We start from the raw sequence: 20,134 nt of genomic DNA, 5'->3' as shown, positions 1-20,134 counted from the left end.
TACAAGTACCAGGTTTATTCCTTGTTATTCAGACGTGAACATGGTAAGCAAGAAGGGCTTTGAACAAGTCAGGCAGTCTGGTTTGACCCCTGGTGTTGGATCTGTCACTAACTTGCTGTGAGATCTTGGACATGTCCCTGGGCTCTTGCCGAGTCTGTTTCTGCCACTGTGAAACGGCCTTGCACTGGTCCTCTCAGGCCCCAGGAGCGAGGGCTGACTGGGGGTGCGGTGACAGCTCTTCAGGCCTTTGTGATGTGTAAACATACAAATGAGTAAAATGTACACATTGGTGCTCCCATTATTCACAATTTTTTAATTAGACTTTCTTGTTTGGACAGCTCATTATGAAACTGGTGTGATTAAAACACACACATACAGTGCGCAGGAGTCTGCTCTAAGTCGGAAACTGGGCCAGGCACCTGCCACGTTTCTTCATCTCCGTACAAGGCAGATTCGTGCACTAGGGTAGTGAGTTACCTGCGACAGGGCTTCCTGTCGCCCAAGCCCCCAGCTAGGTGGTGAGGGAGATAGGAATTGGATCCCAGTTCTGTGGATGCTAAAGCCCTACTGTCCTGTACTCCCTTCCTCAGTGGTGGACCTCAGGTATAGTACGGAGCAGGGAAAAGCCACTCAAGGTCCCCAGTTACCTCCAGGTATAAGAAAAATGCTGAGACCTCCTGTCAGCAGCCTGTGATCTTTGTACCCTTATGGGTGGTCTCCCTGAGAAAGCAATTATGTTTCTAATTCTTCCTCTTTATTTTTCAAAGGGTGCTGGGAAAGGTCAAGTTTATGGCTGGGCAGATTCGCTGAAGTCCTCTGGGGAGCAGGACCTACGCGGCTCAGCCCTCAGCATCAGACAGCAAGGAATCCGGACTGTTGCCAGATGCATGTGTGGTAAATTACCTAGATCCAACCAGCCCGCTGACTGGGAGGCCTCCCTCCCTTGCTCATCTTAAGTTTCTCACCTTACTTTGGATGGTGTGTGGTTTTTAAAGAAGGGGCTTTCTTTTCAGTTCTCTGGGGTCTGATAGGAACAGACCCGAGGCTTATCTTTGCACATGTTAAAGAAAATAAAAATGGAAAAAAATTTCTACTCCAACAGAACAGGCTGGGCTACTGTGAGCTCTCTGCCTGGTGACAGAGATATCAGCACGGGCAAGATGGTTTCCAAACCGCTTCTCATGGTGGCATTCCAGGATGCTCTGGGGTGGGAGTTAGGAAGTAGGACAGACCCTTGCAGTCTCCCTTTCTCTGTCAACTCCCACTCAAATCTGATACACTTTCACGATATGATAAAAGCCATAGGTTTAGCTAGGATAAAATGGTAGGGAGGCCCAAGGCAGTTGTTAGAATACGGTTTTCAGTTTTGAAGAGCTAGGAGTTCTAGGTAACCTGGTAAGCTGTTTGAAGAGCAGCTGTGTGTTCTTCTCAGCCTCATTTTCTCTGTAACCCTGTTCTGCACAAGGCTCTGTGAACTGCAGTCAGATCTCAAAATCTTTCTCTACCATTCTGCAGTTTCTACCATTAATGCCGTACTTTTATTTTGTAGTGGACGTTGTAAATAGTTTGGTTGTATGGGGTTGGGGGGGGGGGGGTAGGACAAGCCTTCTCCAGCCCAAGTGGCTTCCTAAAGAAAGGAGTGGTATCTTTGGAAGGGCCACTCAATCCCTCCCAGCCCTGCTCACCTGCAGATTCTCCATCAAACAACGCCACGTGAGCAGCTGGACCCTAGGTCACCTTAGTATAAATCAGACAAAGGGCCAGTGAGGGAGTAGCAATCTATTCCTAAAGTTCTAATTTGGAGACTAGTAGGTGGGGAGGTTATAAATGATTCCTTCACTTCCTCTCCAGTAAGAACACGTGTTCCCGCATCCTTTTCTTTCTTTGGCCTGTGTGATGTGAGTGAACAGAGATGCAGAGTTCTTTACCACAGCTCTTCTGGCCTCACCTGCATGCTGATAAGCACCAATCCATGCAGTTACTGAGGACTGGGACTAGGTGTTCAAAGAGGGGCAAGCAGTCACCTGCTCCCTTGGGAAAAGCACCTCACAGCTGAGTTCTCCTTGATCCACAGTGGTCCTGCACAGTGTCCTACAGGAAGCTAGCAAAACGGAGGCAAACGGATTTGATGGTATGGACCAATCCAACAGCTCTGTCTTAAGGAAAATCAGAAAGAGATGCAGCAGGGGTACAGCACAGAGCAAAGTTTCCTCCTCTTCCTCTTCCTTCTCTTTTTGGTCTGCCAGACACTGACCAAGATATCAGGTCAAGCGATCTTCCTGCTTGCTCAGGCGGGTTTGCCAAGACGACTGTCCAGAAGCCATGCCTGCACTCTGGAATCTGCTGGCAACGAGCCCTGCTAAGATACACATCCCATCCCCTCTGTAGTCCGAATGCCCCTCCTCATCTCACCTTAGACTGAAAAGTTTTAAATCATGTCAACCGGATAATGCTTGCTTTATGGGAGAATTATTTCAGCAGAATGAATACCAATTTTCAAAACAATCTTTTCGTTATCTATGTATTCTATATTAAAAGTGGTAAAGTCATGTTTCTGGGGCGTATTCAAGTAGCTGACAAGTAATTATTTAATAATAGTACACTGAGTGCATTGTAATTATTCTTGCCGTAGTCAGGTACTAGTATCCAATGGAAATTTCCTACCAACCTGCTGTATCCAAAGTTTTGTAAAAAGTTGTAGAAGTTGTTGATCTTTTTGATTTTATATTCAAAAAGTCTCTTTTTATAAATATTATTTATTATACAATGTATATACCTTTGAGTTAACTAAGATTATATATTATATAAATATATATATATTTGGAGAAAATATATTTCATCATGCAGTTTTTTTCTGTTAAGTCATTAAAGAGAAGGTAAACAAACTTAAAATGAATACATTGTACAATGTGTGGAGTTTCCAGGTTAATGCTCAGGAGGTCAAGAATATCAAGATCCGAATGTGGCAGCTTCAGCTTTCACTCTAAAATTAGTGGCCCAAACTAAGTACCCTTCCTCTGTTCTCTAAGCAAGACCATCTGAGACATCATGGACAGTAGGTCTGATCTACTCTCCCACTTTCTTACAGGCTTACTTTGTTCTAAAAGAATTTCTAACAAAGAGTTTCCCATTTTAGAAATAAGCAATTTGTGCAGTAATTCATTTCATAGACTCTAGCACATTCAATGCACAAATTAATGTCACACTCAAAGATGTGGCTCAAGGCCAGCAGACCACAGAATTGGCCACTGACTTAATCCCTTCCTCACCCATGTTTCCACTGCCATTTATTGGGAACATAGGATTTGCTCTACTGAAAATGAAACTCACCTGGAAATGGATCTCCCGTGCTAGCTTTGCTTAGAGCTAAGCTAGAGGGGGGAGGCGGGGCAGGAAGAAGAAATTGTGTACCCTGAGCTCTGGGGTGTATGGAACTAATGTCATTTACAGTTTAGACTGGTCAGTCTGGGCAGAGAGGACCCACCAGTGGGCATGCTCTAGGGAAAAGCATTCATTCTCTCCTTAGACTGCAGTTTCAAAAGGACCCACCTGAATAAGTAATGAGATGCTATTTTCAGACCTACCCATAAAATGTCATCTTCAGTTTATTTGGCACAGTAAGAACCTTTTTTGTTCTTTCTTATTTGCCTTTATCAGGAACAAATCTTTTCATCTCATTTCACAGAAAAATAAAGTGGTCTGCCCTGTGCAGTGGAGATGGGCTGCCAGGGCTCCATTCCGACCTCTAACCTGAGATTAGAAATTCATGAGCTTTAGCCTGACCAGGCGGTGGCACAGTGGATAGAGCGTCGGACTGGGATGCAGAGAACCCAGGTTCGAGACCCGAAGCTCGCCAGCTTGAGCGCAGGCTCATCTGGTTTGAGCAAGGCTCACCAGCGTTGCTGGCTCGAGCAAAGGGGGTTTACTTGGTCTGCTGAAGGCCTGCGGTCAAGGCACATATGAGAAAGCAATCAGTGAACAACTAAGGTGTCGCAACAAAAAACTGATGATTGATGCTCATCTCTCTCTGTTTCTGTGTGTCTGTCCCTATCTATCCCTATCTCTGACTCTGACTCTGTAAAAAAAAAAAAAAAAAAAAAAGAAATTCATGAGCTTTATTTTGCCCAAGACATGTCTTTACTTAGTTTGTGAAAAGCTTAAAGCACAGAAATGGTAGTTTCAGCGGCGCACGAACCCGGACATGGAAAATATACAGCTCTCCTTCGTGCCCTGCAGTGCTGCCTATCTTTGTAGTCAGCTTTTATGTAAGGCTAATACTCATCTCCCCCAGCATTCTAGGTACTTTTAATTTTTTTATACCTGTAAGATTGCCAAATATTTAAATGGTCTCTACTTATACTTACCAAGGCCATTTGTAATCCTCTCTATGATTAATCATATTCTGTGATTAAAGAGAATAGTTTATAGCAGTGTTTGAACAATTAGCTTCTCTATAATCATAAATACTAGTGAACATCTAAAAACATGAGGAAGTTTTAAAAAAAAGATGCAAAAGAAAGAAAAAGGGCAGTATAATGAAAAGGTATCTTTCAAAGCAGTATTTAATGAAGAAGGATAGAGGGGGAAGTGTGAGTGTTTGGGGATGAGTACGGATAAAGGCAAAAGAAAGAGGGTGAGGAAAATACAGAGAAGAGCAAGGGACGAGGCGATGGATGGTGAGACAAGTCGAGGTGTCTCCAGAGGTGGGGTCCAGCGACCCAGTGTGTAGCCGGGCCAGCCTTGGGTCTATGGACATGCACGTGTGTGTCTGGCATACACACGCAGGTGAACTTACCTCAGCGGAAGGATGGCTACCACACTGTCATGGTTTCTCCTAGCTTAACAGAAAGCTTTCCAGGAGGCAAAGTGTTTTAACCATTTGTCTTAGACTCCCAAAATAGTGAACAAAAGCAGCTGTGTGGAGACTGTACACCGGGACGTTTTCAAACCTGAGTCCTCCTTGCAGAATGTCTGCACTGCTTGGGAACCCTGCCGATCACAGCCCTATCTCCTGCATCTCACTGTTACGGGGTCCACACACACACCCTGTGGGCCCCGCTCCAGGCCCAGTCTCGCCACTGCTTGCCAGCTGATGAGAAACTTAAGATCATTTTGTAATAACTTCTGAAATTTACATGCTTTTTTGAACTCTCCTACACACCTTTTCCTGTCACTTCTTTGAAAAGACTTATGGGTCAAGTTGCCAGCCGAGGAAAATGAAATCTTGCTTTTACCCTCTGTTTGGGCTGGGCTGGCTGTCTAAAGCTGACTCAATGCTTCCACAAGTCTGTTTACCAGGATTTGATTATTAAACATGCTTGGATCTTCTCCATGACTTGTTGCTGAAACTTCAAGGGGAGGCTGTTCACTATAATTTTTAGGATATGAAGAAAAAACAACCTTAAAGCAAAACATACTTCAGATTTTAACCACCATTATACAGTTTTCTGTTACATTTTAAAAAGTGTTTCAATGAAGATGTACATACCTAGAAAGGATAAAATAACCTCCTTTTTTGAGGCTTTAATTACATTTTCTGACAAAAAAAAATGTATAGCCTGTTTAACAGCTCATCCACAAAGTATGGCGGCAGTTGGTTGGCCTCCTCTGCTTTATGAGCGAGTGTGGCGGGCTGATGTTCCTACGCTCTCTCCACCAGCAGCAACTTTGAAGAGTAAGTGCATAGCTTCAAGACTCCACCTCTTCAAGGCTGCGCAGGGACCGGGTGGCCTCAGGGCCCCCCCACAGGAGGGTGTGGACAGCCCCCAGGAGCCAGCCCTGCTATCAGAGAAGCTCCCGAGACGGCCTCTTCCCACAGACCTTGCCGACTTTCGGGGCTTCCTTGAATCCTAATGTGAACCAACTCTAAGGATCAGGGTTTAGGCAAAGAGCTCAGAAATATGAAAAAGGGATGAAGGATACAGAAAAAAACCATGAGAAATCTCCCTGACAGTGTTTGAGTCCACGTTCGTACATTTCATAGGAAGGAGTAGTACTACTCGAGAAACGGTTCTCCTTTCTGGTTTGACCCAATTATAACTCTGGTATACTTCAGTTTTTTTAATGAGGTAAAATAAGTATAAAGATTCTTGTGTATTAACTTTTAAAAATGCTATTGATGTTTTCCTTTTTAAATAACTACACTTTCAAACTAATTAAAATGAGAAAATTTTAAATAAAAATCACCCAACCCCTTATGATAGTTATAACAAAAACATCCAGGGGCCTTTTCTGAGCCCCCTCTTTTGCATACATTTATATCAGTGATGTGTATTGTTTTGTATAAAATATTGGTCTACAGAATGTTTTCAAGTATATATACTCTTTATTGCATTCATTTATTTGCATTAAACAACATAATATTTATATTTTTCAATATAGTTTTGGACAAAACACAAAGACATTACTCTCACTGAGTAAGAAACATAAATTAGTACAATGTGTGCTGCTTTCACAGGAAGAGAAAAGAGGCAAGAAAGACCTGAACCAGATAAGGGAATCCAGGGTACTGGTCACCAAGAATCACAGAAGTTCACAATACAATCTACTTTTTGAGAAACCATAAAATAAGCTAGAGATGAAAAGTGGAAACAAATTAGATATGACATACAAGTCTACCAAAAATATGCAGATAGCAAGATCTGGAGATCAGGTGCCTTCTACCACAGAGACAGAAGACAGAGCTACTCCCACGTGCCGCTGCGGCAGCCTCATGGGCAGTGGTAAGCACATTCAGATGGCTTCCGATTGTCCTCACATTTTAAGCAGCAGTGGGAGAGAGTGGCATGCTCCATAGGTCTTATCACCAAATATGATGACCTATTTAGATTCCTTCTAGCTCGGGTATAAGACAAACCCTTTGGAATAAGTGTACAGGGAAAAGGAAATGTGTTAAGTGTATTGGAATGGATCTCAAAGGACTGAGGGGAGAGAGCTAGAAAGTGGTTTATTTTTTTCTGGAAAATAGTGTTTTATTACATGCTAGATAGTACAGATCATTTAAAATAAAGGAAGGGTACATTCCAAGTAAGTCATTAAGCTAAGGAAAAAAGAAGAGTGGTGATGCTAATAAGCCTTTAATAATATACTAAGGAATTGACCCATTTAGAGTTGGACAACTAATTAGCGCTGAGAGGTTTGTAAATTACTTTATTTTAATGATTCCTTTTTTTGGGGGGGGGTATACGCTTTTCCCATACATCTTTCACAGTTTTTAACGACAACTACTAAGGGGTAACGATTAGCATATCTCTTACCACAGAGGAAATTAGTTACATTAAGGGGATGTCATGGCCAACACAATAATAATCTGAGTTTCTATTAAGAAAGATCTCCTGACTACAACTTGGAAACATCTCTGAAAATCATTAAGAACAACAAATCCAAAGCCCTGTTTCTTTAGGCAAAGGTAACAACTAGCTTTCGCAGAGAACTTGAACTGAATACCCAATTACCTTTAGTATGAGCCCAGGGAAGTTGTACAAAAATCCCTTTGAGCCCATGCTTTGATTCACTGTCCCAGTTTACCTGTAGAAAGTCTTCCTGCTAATAGGCCAAGTGTTGTCTTGCAACATCATTACATTTATTGAGAGTTTTTGGGTGGTGGGGATAGAAGGGAGCTTAAAATGTGTAGTGTTCACAAGTACAGTATCTTGCCCACACTTAAAGACTGGAGAAGAAATCAGCTTAGCTTGCACAGAAAGGAAGCACAGCATTCTAAAGCAAGTTTGCGCCTTCCACAAAATAGTAGATCTTGATATGCACAAGGAAGGGAGTTTTATTGCACTAATCATGCAGAGCGAACACATGAAGGTAGGGAATGGTTTCATTTTGTTCAGAATCTTGAGTAAATCCAGTGAAGATCCCAGGCCTTCTTTACCTTGGTCAATCCCCTTGGTCACTATGAGTTTGCAAACAGCCCATTTTCAAAGTCACAGGGGCTACTAAAAAATACCCAAAATACAAAAACAGATGAGGGTCTGCAAAGAGCCATTCATCACAAAATCACTAACAGCTTCCTAATGGCGTCTCTAAATTTTTCACTATACATTCGCTATTAGATAAGCATGTCACAAAAGAAAAGGGTCATAGCTCCATGCATTTAAAAGCACTTTCCAACAAATATGTACCATTAAGTTTTTCCTGCATTGTGACAAGGAGGTTTGGTGAAGCAGGACTGGGAGAGCAAACCAACAGTACAACCAATTTCCCTGCTTGGTCTCTCAGACCTACCACACAGTAAAGCATTCTAGAAACGAAAACAAAATTGTCCAAAAAAAGGTTGAGACTTTAAATTTATATGCACTGTACAGCAACTCTTAGAACAGGCACTGGGGCTTAAAAGAGTGCTAAGTCTGGTTTTAAATGGTATATATACTCACGCTCCTTCTTCTCTTAAAAGAGCCAAGAATTTTCTCACACGGTATTCAGGATCCATCTAAACATATCAGAAGAAATAAAGACAATGGATTAATGGTGCCTTCTAGTATCTATGCACTTACTTCATGCCAAGGAGCCTGGTCGGCAAACTGCGGCTCATGAGCCACATGCAGCTCTTTGACCCCTTGAGTGTGGCTCTTCCACAAAATACCACATGCGGGCGCTACCTCGAGAAGGAATGTACCTACCTATATAGTTTAAGTTTAAAAAATTTGGCTCTCAAAAAAAATTTCAATTGTTGTACTGTTGATATTTGGCTCTGTTTACTAATGAGTTTGCCGACCACTGGCAAGGAAATGCTGGGCCTCATACTTCCATCAGTGCTCTACTGAGTCACAGATGTGTTACCTGTTCCTTGACCAGTGTTCTGATACACAGGCAAGTGGATAGCATCACTCAAGAGAAGTGAATGAGATTTCCTAGCATGGAAAACTGCTATACTTTTTAAAAAAATTCAGGCAGAGAGACAGACTCCTGCATGCATCCTGACCAGGATCTACCAGGCAAGCCCACTAGGGGGTGATGCTCTGCCCATCTGGGGTGTTGCTCTGAACCAAGCTCTTCTTAGTGCCTAAGGCAGAGGCCATGGCACCATCCTCAGCACCTGGGGCCAACTCACTCTGATCGAGCCATGGCTGTGAGAGAGGAAGAGAGAAAGAGAAAGTGAGAAAGAGAAGCGAGAGGGGGAGGGGTGGAGAAGCAGATGGGCGCTTCTCCTGTGTGCCCTGACCAGGAATTAAACCCAGGACTTCTACATGCTGGGCCAATGCTCTACCACTGAGCCAACCGGCCAGGGCAGAATTGCTATACTTGAGGTTCCAAATGACCCAGTTGGTCATTCACAGGCCCCTCAACGGTGTGTTCCCTTAGCTAGAGTTCTGTGAGGATGGCAGGATGGTAGCCATTCATGAGGGCTCAAATGGCATCCAATTCAGAGGACTTCTCTAAGGCATAAAAGACCAAATTTGAAGAAACCAATGATGTTGATTAAACTAGAAAATAGCTTATTAATTCTTTATGATTAAAAATCTAGCTTTTCTTAGCCTTGGTCTCCCTTCCATAGTTTCTTCTTTGCAATTAATGAAAAATTTGTTCTGAAACTAAGGCAGTGAAGAATAGGACTGACCCCTCTGATGTGACCGCTGGATAATGTGGGCCTCCTGTGACAGGAACTGTGTCACGAGTTTAAGAAAAGATGAAAGGGTTTTGGTTCAGGTTCTAAGTTCAGGTCATTATTATTATTTATTCATTTTCATTTTATACTCATATTTATACTAATTTGTTTCACTGTATTTTATTTTCATTGGCCCACCAAAGATGTGATCTAAAAAATGGTCATTAAAGACATCTTTAATTCTTTAAGATGAATTTTTATTGTAAGAAACACACCTAACTTTTAAACAATGTTCCCGGGCAGGAGTCTGTTTCCCCAGAGGGAACCCCTGCCTCTGGGAACAGCGTTCAGCGCTCAGTGCAGCTGCGGGTAAAGGTGCAACTGGATTCCCCTCCAACCATCTTTCTTTCTTTTTTTTTCCCTTAAAGATCTCTTCTATCCCAGAAAAACATCTAACAGAAGTTTCAAATGTATCAAAGTTAAGAGGTCAGACTACAAAGGACTAAGAAAAAGTGTGAATAGCTAACAAAAGAAACATTTTTCTTCTCTGGGAATAGAATTACATATGAATCAATTGTCAACTTCTTTAAAAAAAAAATGGAACTGGCTGGAGCTCAGCTGTAGTCAGTACTTGCAGGTCTTTGCCCATTAAATATATTTAATATGTGTGAGCAACGACTTACTGACTTGCCTGTAGCTATGGAATTAAAAGTCAAGAGAAAGGGAGGAAAAAAGTAATCTAGATAAATGACTTTATTCCCTCAGGTGACATCCAGTCAGAGCAGATCCTTAGCACTGTGCAAGTTTTAACAGAATCGTGTATAGCGAACAGAGAGGAAACATGACTTATATTCTGCGAAACTACATGCCTCTTCACTTAGGCTCGGCCTCTCTAAGGCAGATCTAAGGAGAATTCACTCAGCTGCACGAAATCCATTTGACATGAAGGGGGTTCAGACTCAGAGGCCTATGAAGTGTCAGTCGCTGAAGATTAGGCCCGAGTGCCCCACTCTCACTTTCTACCCCACGTGCATAAGTGGCATTAACTTGATCACTGACCTGCAGGCATGAAAGGAAGAGGAAGGGGTAGGGACTGGAGAGGAAAACCTACATAGATTCTTCTATGCAATTATTGGGGAAAAAATTGTGCTGAAACAAAAAAATGAAGAGTTGAGCTGACAATCTGACACGTTTATCTTTTGACAAGGACAGAGCCAATACATCTGTATAAGCACCCTTCCCCCAAAAAGCCTAAGCAAAGTGATTAGTCTGTAATTTTAATGCATTGTTCAAGACGGGAAATAAATAAATTGGCTTAAAAATAGTCCAGCTGAAAGTTCAACAGCTTAAACTTTAAGTTTATGAAAACGACAATTTTATTTTAAAATAAATTTACCAGCAAAGAGTAAAAAGCATTCACTTCATGTTTCCAATGTGTGAGCAGTCCAAGAGCCTATTTCAGATGTAGCTGAAACTTCACCCTCTGCCACCCACTCTCACACTGACCAGGCAGGACAGGGCAGTAATACATGTGCTTAGGATGTAGCCTAGAGCCTGGGAGAGAGTCACTCAACTCAAGTTTTCTGAGCACCCTACTGTGTGTCTGGCTCTGTCCCAGGCGCCGGGGATTCGATAGTGAGGGACAGCCAAGGTCCCTGAACTCAGGGAGCTTAGTAAGGATACAAGTGTCATCAGACAAGACAAGCATAAGAAGACACAGGACGGGTACACAGAGGGCTGAATTCCAAAAAGAGGAAAGGTAAGTCGCCAGTAGATGTAAGAAAGTCTCAAAGACGTTCCATCTGTCTTTGCCCAGACAGTGGCCTGGGGCTAATGTTTATGGGCACTTAACCTTGCAGGAGTTTGCATAAAACTTCTAGGAGCCCAGGCCAGGGGAAAATCTACAGAGCCCAAGTAGTATAAGCGGCACAACTCACTTACCTTGTCCCTTAAAGCAGTGTCCCAGACCTCTTTTGGTGTATGTCAGGTAGCTTTCTGACCTTTGATGGACATCATCCCTCCTCCATCAGTTGGCTGTGACCTTGGATAACTCACAGCCAACCGGTGGGACATTCAGTACCCTCACCTCTAAAATGAAGGGCAGCAGAACAATTGCTCTTTGAAGTCCTTTCTAGTTCTATTATCGAGTGACTCCCCAAATTAAAACTTGAAGTAACTTTATAACCTTTTCTTCTATTTTTGAATTTTAAGAAGTGGGAAAGAAAAAAAAAAGAAGTGGGAAAGGAAAGTATCAATTATTGTTTGATCTCAGGCAACTAATATCAACTTGAGTTTGGACATAATATAAAAGAATTAGAATAAATTAAAACTTTAGCAAAAGGAAATATAAAACCTCTAGGCATATCATGAAGCATGCACGTCTGAAGCATAGGGAGGAGGAAGCCACTTACCTGCAGGGACATCTCAATCAACATCAGCAGCTTCTTGATTCCTATCCAGACCGTCTTCCCTTTTACTTGCTGTGCAATTGTGGTACGTTCCTTGTCCTTGAAGTTGCCCAAAAGCTGCAAAAAAACCAAAAAACAAAAATAAAATCAAAGCACTGTTATAGTAAGAAAATCAACAACATTAGTTAATTCTCATATTTATACTTAAAAGAACAATGAGAAGGACTGGTTCACTGGTTCAAGCTGACAGGATTCTCTGCCTATTTTAAACTCTAACCTTACCTTCCTAAATCCATTAGGTATAATCATGAAAGTGAAAACTGGTACCCTAAATCCTATTTTCCTATAGGCCTCCATTATAATGTAGAGGTATATCTGCTGGCAGAAAAAAGAGCTCCAATCCATAACAAATATCAGTTAAAATTTTTAACATTCTTTTCTAGGAACAAATCTGCATGTGTCAAAACACTAAATTTAATTTTCTCACCCAACTCTGGCACAAAAGCTGCTCAAGCAGGTTAATCTGAAGACATTTATCATATAAATAATTTCTACTTTGTAGGGAGAAAGCCCCAATTTTATGGGTCTTCAGGATTTTAAGAAGCCTTCACCACTGTTGAACAAATTAGATAACATTTTCTAGCAGATCTCATCAAGTCACTTGAATTTGGACATAATATACACATTAATATTAATCCAAAGTCTATTAAAATTAAAGACTTTGTCATCCTCAAAAATACTGAAGAAAGCATTTCTATATTAGGAACTTTTTCATAAAGCAGTTTTTACTTCTGTAGCTTTCTTGAAGTTCCTAAGGTTTTAATCATGGTTTCAATTTATTTTATTTTATTTTATTTTTCATTTTTCCGAAGCTGGAAATGGGGAGGCAGTCAGACAGACTCCCGCATGCGCCTGACCGGGATCCACATGGCATGCCCACCAGGGGACGATGCTCTGCCCCTCTGGGGCGTTGCTCTGTTGCGACCAGAGCCACTCTAGCGCCTGAGGCAGAGGCCACAGAGCCATCCTCAGCACCTGGGCCATCTTTGCTCCAATGGAGCCTTGGCTGCGGGAGGGGAAGAGAGAGACAGAGAGGAAGGAGGGGGGAGGCGTGGAGAAGCAGATGGGTGCCTCTCCTGTGTGCCCTGGCTGGGAATCGAACCCAGGACTCCTGCACGCCAGGCCGATGCTCTACCGCTGAGCCAACTGGCCAGGGCCGGTTTCAATTTATTAAATAAATACAAGTAAATGGGCTGAAAGCGTCTACAAATAACTGATTTTTCTATACTGATGCTTCACCTCCCCCACCTACACCCCATGCTCTGGTCCATGTAATGTATGTGCATTGCTCATGCTGGGCACAGAGCCACCCATTCCTGGCAGTTTGTGTGCTGCTCATACTGACAAGTGGGCAATTCACTCTCATTTATAGTCATCTCTCCTTCCTCTGATTCCTGAAAACAACTGAAGATATAGCCCAGGTCCCATATTCTAGGTTAACACAGAAACTAAACACCAGGTGCGATGTCTGGCACCCGTCAGCATTGTTTCCAGCCCCAATTCCTTATAAACAGTGAGCAATCAATCCATTGACTCATTTTCACCTCCAACGCTTCCAACAGCTGCTCTCCTGTGGCAATGTTGGGCACGTGGATGGTGGTGCTGAAAGCAGTAAGCATTTCCATCTCCTGAAGGACATCTTTGCGGCTGGTGGTCCCAATGATAAGGAGCTTGCGGCCCTGATTGCAGAGAGAAAACATGTTAAAATGCACAGGATCAAACTAATTAGAAAACTAGAGCAAGCCTGAACAATACCCATTTATTTAATCGCAGAAATGCAAATGATTAGGCAATAGAGAAAAAAAAATAAAAAACTTCCTCTTGAAAATGAAAAAGAAGATTCAACCACATGATTCAGAAGAAGTAACACTATCTTCAGAACAGGATTCAGAAAGAGGGAATACCTCTTTCTTCTCATTCACATCAAAAAAAGAATGCTTAGTGATCAGGGAGATATACAAGCCAAAACACTTCCATACATGTTTATATTTCATTTTTCATAGCCAACATTGAACATGGATAGTGGGAATTGGGGGAAAAAATGAAATGAATGAATGAAAGTCTGTACTGCTCACTTAACAAAGCTTTATTATGGGTTTTAGGAGAGTAATAGTTTACATGTTATGAACACAACTGTGAAGGGCTCGGTGCTAAGTGCTTTATGTAATAGTCTCATTTAATATGTTTAAATTTCATTTTTATTTTCAAGCCAAAAATATAAAATGTTTAAAAATTATACCAGGAAAAATAAAATAAAAACTACCCTAGGTTCATGCTATCATTCCCGATTGCCTCACTCCAGAGGCAAACATTTTCAACTTTCTGATACTTCCTTCCTTGTTTTAAATAACAAGGTTACATTACTATTTTAAGTTTTTGTTTTTAGTTTTAAATATTTACTAACTTCCAATTACGGAAACTACTTATTTAATATTAATTTTGCATTTATCCCTCCTCCCACACCCCTCATCCCTTTCTCATCCTTCCAATATGGTTATTTCAGTCTTTGGTTAAATCTATATTCAGTATTTATTATGATTACATAAATGTGATTTACAGCTAAGCCATATAATATACTATCAATTTATTTTTTTGTTAACAGTTTGTTTTTAATAGAGTTAATAATTACCCTTTCCCCCCTTTGCTTAGTTTACCATGTACCTGTCAGAAGTTCATTTCCAAACAAACACAGCATGAATATCCTTTCAATACACGCAAATATGTTAGGGAACCCTAAAGTTGTTGATTTTAAAGACATTCCCCTCCTGAAGTCCTCTGTCCTCAGAGCTGAGTTTGAATTGCTACTTTCTAGGCCTGCTCCACAGCTGCAGTTCTAGAACTTTCCTCTCTCCTCCTAGTGTAACCCCAGTTTTGTAGCCTTCTTTCTTCTTCATTTATTCTCTTTCCCATGGTGCGTATAATCTGAAAACTTCCTAAGAAAGTTGATACATGAGAGGTAAAAATTTAAACATTTCCTTGAGAGTCTGGAAATGCTTTTACTCCACCCTTAATATTATACACACTATTTATACTTGATGTTTTGGCTAGGTATAGAGAACAAGGTTGGAAATAATTTTCCCCTCAGAATTTTGAAGGTACTGCTCCATTGTCTTTTAATTTTTCATGTTGCTGGCTGGAAGACTGATGCCATTCTGGCTTGTAACTTTTTTTAAACCCTTTGAGTAAACCCCATGAGTTTTTTTCATGCTCGCTGACCCCCTGGGAGTGAGTTTTTTTCAAAAAATAAAATTAGTTCCAGTTTTATTAACTTAAAATCATGTTTGTTTGATAACCAATTTATAGAAACAAGAACATTTGTTTGCCTTTTTTAAATGTTGTCTTACACATTTTTAAAATAAATCAATTGTACTCTGGATGGTCAGGAGGAACAAGGAAGTATATAAACATTCATACTACTCAAAGGGTTAGAAAAATATAATTTTAAAAGAATCTTTTCTTTATCCCTATATTCTGTAATTTCAAAATTATGTACCTTGAGATAAGTCTTCCATTACTCATTTTGCTGGCAATAGATGGGTCCTTTCTTTTTTTTTTTTTTTTGTATTTTTCTGAAGCTGGAAACAGGGAGGCAGTCAGACTCCCGCATGCGCCCGACCGGGATCCACCCGGCACGCCCACCAGGGGGCGATGCTCTGACCATCCGGGGCGTCGCTCTGTTGCGACCAGAGCCACTCCAGCGCCTGGGGCAGAGGCCAAGGAGCCATCCCCAGCGCCCGGGCCATCTTTGCTCCAATGGAACCTCGGCTGCGGGAGGGTAAGAGAGAGACAGAGAGGAAGGAGAGGGGAAGGGGTGGAGAAGCAGATGGGTGCTTCTCCTGTGTGCCCTGGCTGGGAATCGAAACCAGGACTCCCGCACGCCAGGCCGACGCTCTACCACTGAGCCAACTGGCCAGGGCCTGATGGGTCCTTTCTAATCTGAAAACTCCAATCATTCAGTTCTAGGAAATTACTTTGAGATTTCCTTCCATTCATTTTCTTTCCCCTATGCTCCCCCACCCCCTGCCCCAGAACCACCATTAGTTGGATACTGGTCTACTAATACTAATCTTCTAATTTTCTTTTCCATTTTTGCTCTTAGTTTTTATTTCTTTCTCTAATAATACTTTTTAGTTAGGTTAGCATCAACTTTATTTTCCAACCTTTAAATTAATCTCTATTTTAAGAGCTCTTATTTCTTGAATTTTTATTATATCTTACTATATTTCATAGATCTAATACCTAATTTTAGATCTCTGTGAATACCAGATTTTAAAAATGTTTTCTTCTATTTTTGGCTTTGTCTCTGTTTTCTTTGAGTTCATTTTTTCCTATTCATTCATTGGAGGTTTTCCTCAAGAGTGTGCTCATTATTTGATGGCCATTCACATTTAAGAGTTCTAATAACTGGGAGCTCTGAGTCTGAGGGCTTCACTATAGGATGAGGATGATCAGGTAAGACTTGGCTGATTTCCCTGGCAGGTAGGCTCAGTGGTAAAGCGTCGGCCTGGCGTGTAGAAGCCCCGGGTTCGATTCCCAGCCAGGGCACACAGGAGAAGCGCCCATTTGCTTCTCCACCCCTCCCCCTCTCCTTCCTCTCTGTCTCTCTCTTCCCCTACCGCAGCCGAGGCTCCATTGGAGCAAAGATGGCCCGGGCGCTGGGGATAGCTCCTTGGCCTCTTGCCCCAGGTGCTAGAGTGGCTCTGGTCGTGGCAGAGCGACGCCCCGGAGGGGCAGAGCATCGTCCCCTGGTGGGCAGAGCGTCGCCCCCTGGTGGGCGTGCCGGGTGGATCCCGGTCGGGCACATGCGGGAGTCTGTCTCTCCCGGTTTCTAGCTTCAGAAAAATACACACACACACAAAAAGACTTGGCTGATTGTTGGAAGTTCCTCAAAGGTCAGGATGTATAAATTTTTTTCCCCAGAGATGAATCTTCCAATCTTCTTCTTGATGGCTATGACGTCTGGTTTCCTCCAGCATACGGGAAGTAGATGGGGGGAGGAGTCTGAGTATGGCACTGTTCAATATGAAGATCTTTTCATTTACTCGGGTTTGCAGTATGGCACCTCAGAGCAATCTCTCATTTAATGTCCATTATAATCCTGAGAATTAAGTATTAGCATTATCTCTATCTTAGTGATAAACTGAGTGTCACAGAAATAAGTAATTTGTTCAAGGTCAAATAACTAATAAAAATGTAGCCAGGAATGGAAACGAGAGCCAGAATCTAAAATTGTATGCTGCCATTCTTCACAAAGAAAACACATTTAAAAAATATTTATGTGGAAAATGGAAGAGGAATAAAATTTAAACTTATGTCACTAGATTGATATACACTGATTCCACAGATAAGACTTGAATACAATCATTAAACCTATTCACGGATCTTAGAAATTCAGGATGTTAAAATAAATGTAGGAAAAGACTATAAGAAATTGACAAACAGATGCCAAAATAACTTCAATTTGGGTTTTGTAAATATTATACTACTACTGTCAATAAGGATGCTAGTCTGTCTCAGCCTTACTCACTGTTTTCATTTATCTACTGTGCCAAGAATGGATAATGTAGCAATGTAAACAAAGGCATGTCAAAGAAACAAAGTTAAGACCTTCTGGTATAATTAGTAATTGGCATATCAGATGACTGTGCAAAGACTACAAGATAGACCTGTATACCTGTGAAGTATACAGATGGAAGGGTAACCATTATTATTAGTGATGAAATCAAGTAGCTACAATTTAAACACATTATCAACAGAGCTTTACCAAGCTCCTAGATGAATATGGAAGAGACCTTATATCTATGGACAGATACAAAAGAAGTTGTTACAATACCATATAGAAAGGTAGAGAGATGTTATCACAAGATGTCATGGTAGAAGAAAGAAACATGAAACAGGAACACCTCCTTTTCTCTGGAGGATATAATTCCTGAGGTGAGTCAAGGAATGAGTAGCTTGATTAGGACGATGAAGGGGAAGGACATTCCAAGCCAGAAGGAGCAGAAATATGTAAGTCCCAAAGCAAAATAACAAAAACAAAACCTGGGGTGTTGGGGTAATTATGAACACATAAAGACTTATAAACGTCTATTCTATCAGAAGAGTGGTCCTTTTATACTACACTCCAAGTGTTATTATTTTTAAAAAAATTTATTGATTGATTTTAGAGAGAGAGGCAAGGAGAGAGAGAGGAAATCATTGATTTGTTGTTGTTCCACTTACTTACGCATTCATTGGTTCATTCTTGCATGTGCCCTGACTGGGAATTGAAACCCGCAACCTTGGTGTGTTAGGATGATGTTCTAACCAACTGAGCTATGTGGCCAGGGCCAAGTATTTTCAACAGTAAATTCTAGTGGTAAATTTAGAAACATATTCCTGAAGGCTAATAGATGCCAAAGGCCACACAGACTGGAACATCCTCATTTCATTTAAAGGTAAGTGGCAGTTCTCTTTTCCTTAGGTTTGTGAAGTTCCATAGCCCATAATTCAAACTCCCTCACTTTGTACTCTCTCACAGAGGATAATGGCCCTAGAAAAGTGGCATTGAGAAAGAAGTTTCTGATTCATTCTAGAAAGCTGGAACTGCCATTTTCCTAGCGAACCTTCTCTTACACTAAAAGTGACTATGCTTTTCAGAGTGCTGAAAGATTAGGAAATGTAGAGCAACTTATAATAGAGATGCTAATTTATGTTTTGCTTTTCTTCTTGTTTAACAAGACTGCAAACACTGCAGAGAGGTCACGACCCAGGCAAGTTCAGGCCTTGGCTTGTAAAGCATCATCTTTAAGAAAACACCAAAAAAAAAAACCAAAAAAAAAAAAAAACCAAACAACGAAATAATTAAATTGTGTTGGGTCATTTTGTAAATTAATTAGTGGAGTAATAATGCTCATGAGGAAGCTTTACATGAAAAAGCAGTCTGACTGTATTAATATAATAAGTCACATTGGAGAATATTTTGGAGAAAAAGCTGCCAGTGGCATGCAACAGGAAAGCCGGCTTTAAAAATAAAAGTAGAGCTTCATCCAAGAGGGCACATGCAACTTGTTAGTTTGTGGCTACCAGTCTTAAGTCCATAGCCAAAACTTGCCACTTGATGGAAAGGAAAAAAGTAGAGATAACATGGGGGGGGGGGGGATTGTTCTCAGCACGCTCTTTACTGAGATTCGCTGGTCCTGCTGCAATAAAGACAAGACCCAAATAAAATGACTATCTGCCAATCGGCTTATGATAAACATTGTTCCAAGGTTAAATAAGTATTAGTTAACTAATTCTTAGTGCCATAAGAAGCAACTCAGGTGAAAACATTACCATGAAAAAGGCAGGGCTCAGTCAGGTGTTGATCCTTTAAAAAAACACTTCTTTACATGATGAAGAATGAGCCAAGTACTAAGCAGTATCTAAGCCTTTTGCCACACAAAGGCCTAACCAGATAATCCACACCCTTTCATAGGTCCTGCCCATTGATTGGCCCCAATAAACTGATTTGTAACAAAAGTTCATATGGAAGAAAGCTTTTCTTCTTCTTAAATAAAAAATGCCACCAATATAATACTGCAGTGAAATGGAAGGACTGATTTTAACCTGTGAACAAAAGTAAAGTCAGTTATGCAGCAAAGAAAGGCCATTCTTTCCATATCATTCAATGCGGAGCAAGTGTAATACACCCTTGGTAAGAAGACTTAACTGCAAACAATTGGAGACCCTGAAATGGATTAAGAAGTGAGTTTAAAAGTGCAACTCCAAAGTGCTGTATGCTGGAGGCCTTAAACTTTATTTTCTGATTGTTAGAATTTGAGGGTTTTGTAAGCACGAGTGAAAAATTTCAGAATATTAAGAATTTATATGTTGAGGAGGATACGGGGGAGGCGGGATGCATTCGGGGCAACACTAGAATCTATGTAAACACAATAAGTTAAAATCAATAAAAAAAAAGAATTTATAAACCCAGTAACTAAAAGATACAATAGATTAGTTGATCAGACCATTAACAAGAATTTCTTCCGTTCAGGTACATATGGAATTTTGAGATTTGGTTTGTGCCTTCAAAGTGATTACAATTTAGCTGGGAAGAGCAAATAAATATTCAGGGACCACTCCCAATTAACAC

At 41.1% G+C, this 20,134-nt stretch overlaps 2 protein-coding genes across 2 annotated transcripts in view; one reads left to right on the top strand and one right to left on the bottom strand.

The window, feature by feature from the left end:
- WNT3 (Wnt family member 3) overlaps positions 1 to 2,662 on the top strand; it is a 51,357-nt gene extending 48,695 nt beyond the window's left edge. The window contains exon 5 of the mRNA XM_066255324.1: positions 768 to 2,662. The gene's annotated coding sequence lies outside the window, so the exon portion shown is untranslated. The remainder of the gene's footprint in view (positions 1 to 767) is intronic.
- A 4,515-nt stretch (positions 2,663 to 7,177) lies between these two features.
- Positions 7,178 to 20,134, bottom strand: part of NSF (N-ethylmaleimide sensitive factor, vesicle fusing ATPase) — a 156,338-nt gene continuing 143,381 nt past the window's right edge. The window contains exons 18-21 of the mRNA XM_066262705.1: positions 13,566 to 13,700; positions 11,965 to 12,078; positions 8,382 to 8,437; positions 7,178 to 7,943 (exon numbers count right to left, since the gene is read on the bottom strand). Of these exons, the coding sequence (XP_066118802.1) occupies positions 7,901 to 7,943; positions 8,382 to 8,437; positions 11,965 to 12,078; positions 13,566 to 13,700 (348 nt within the window). The 3' untranslated portion in view covers positions 7,178 to 7,900. The remainder of the gene's footprint in view (positions 7,944 to 8,381; positions 8,438 to 11,964; positions 12,079 to 13,565; positions 13,701 to 20,134) is intronic.

This window comes from Saccopteryx bilineata, chromosome 2, assembly GCF_036850765.1.
Source record: "Saccopteryx bilineata isolate mSacBil1 chromosome 2, mSacBil1_pri_phased_curated, whole genome shotgun sequence".
NCBI lineage: Eukaryota > Metazoa > Chordata > Mammalia > Chiroptera > Emballonuridae > Saccopteryx > Saccopteryx bilineata.
This window is presented reverse-complemented; position numbering and strand designations above follow the sequence as displayed.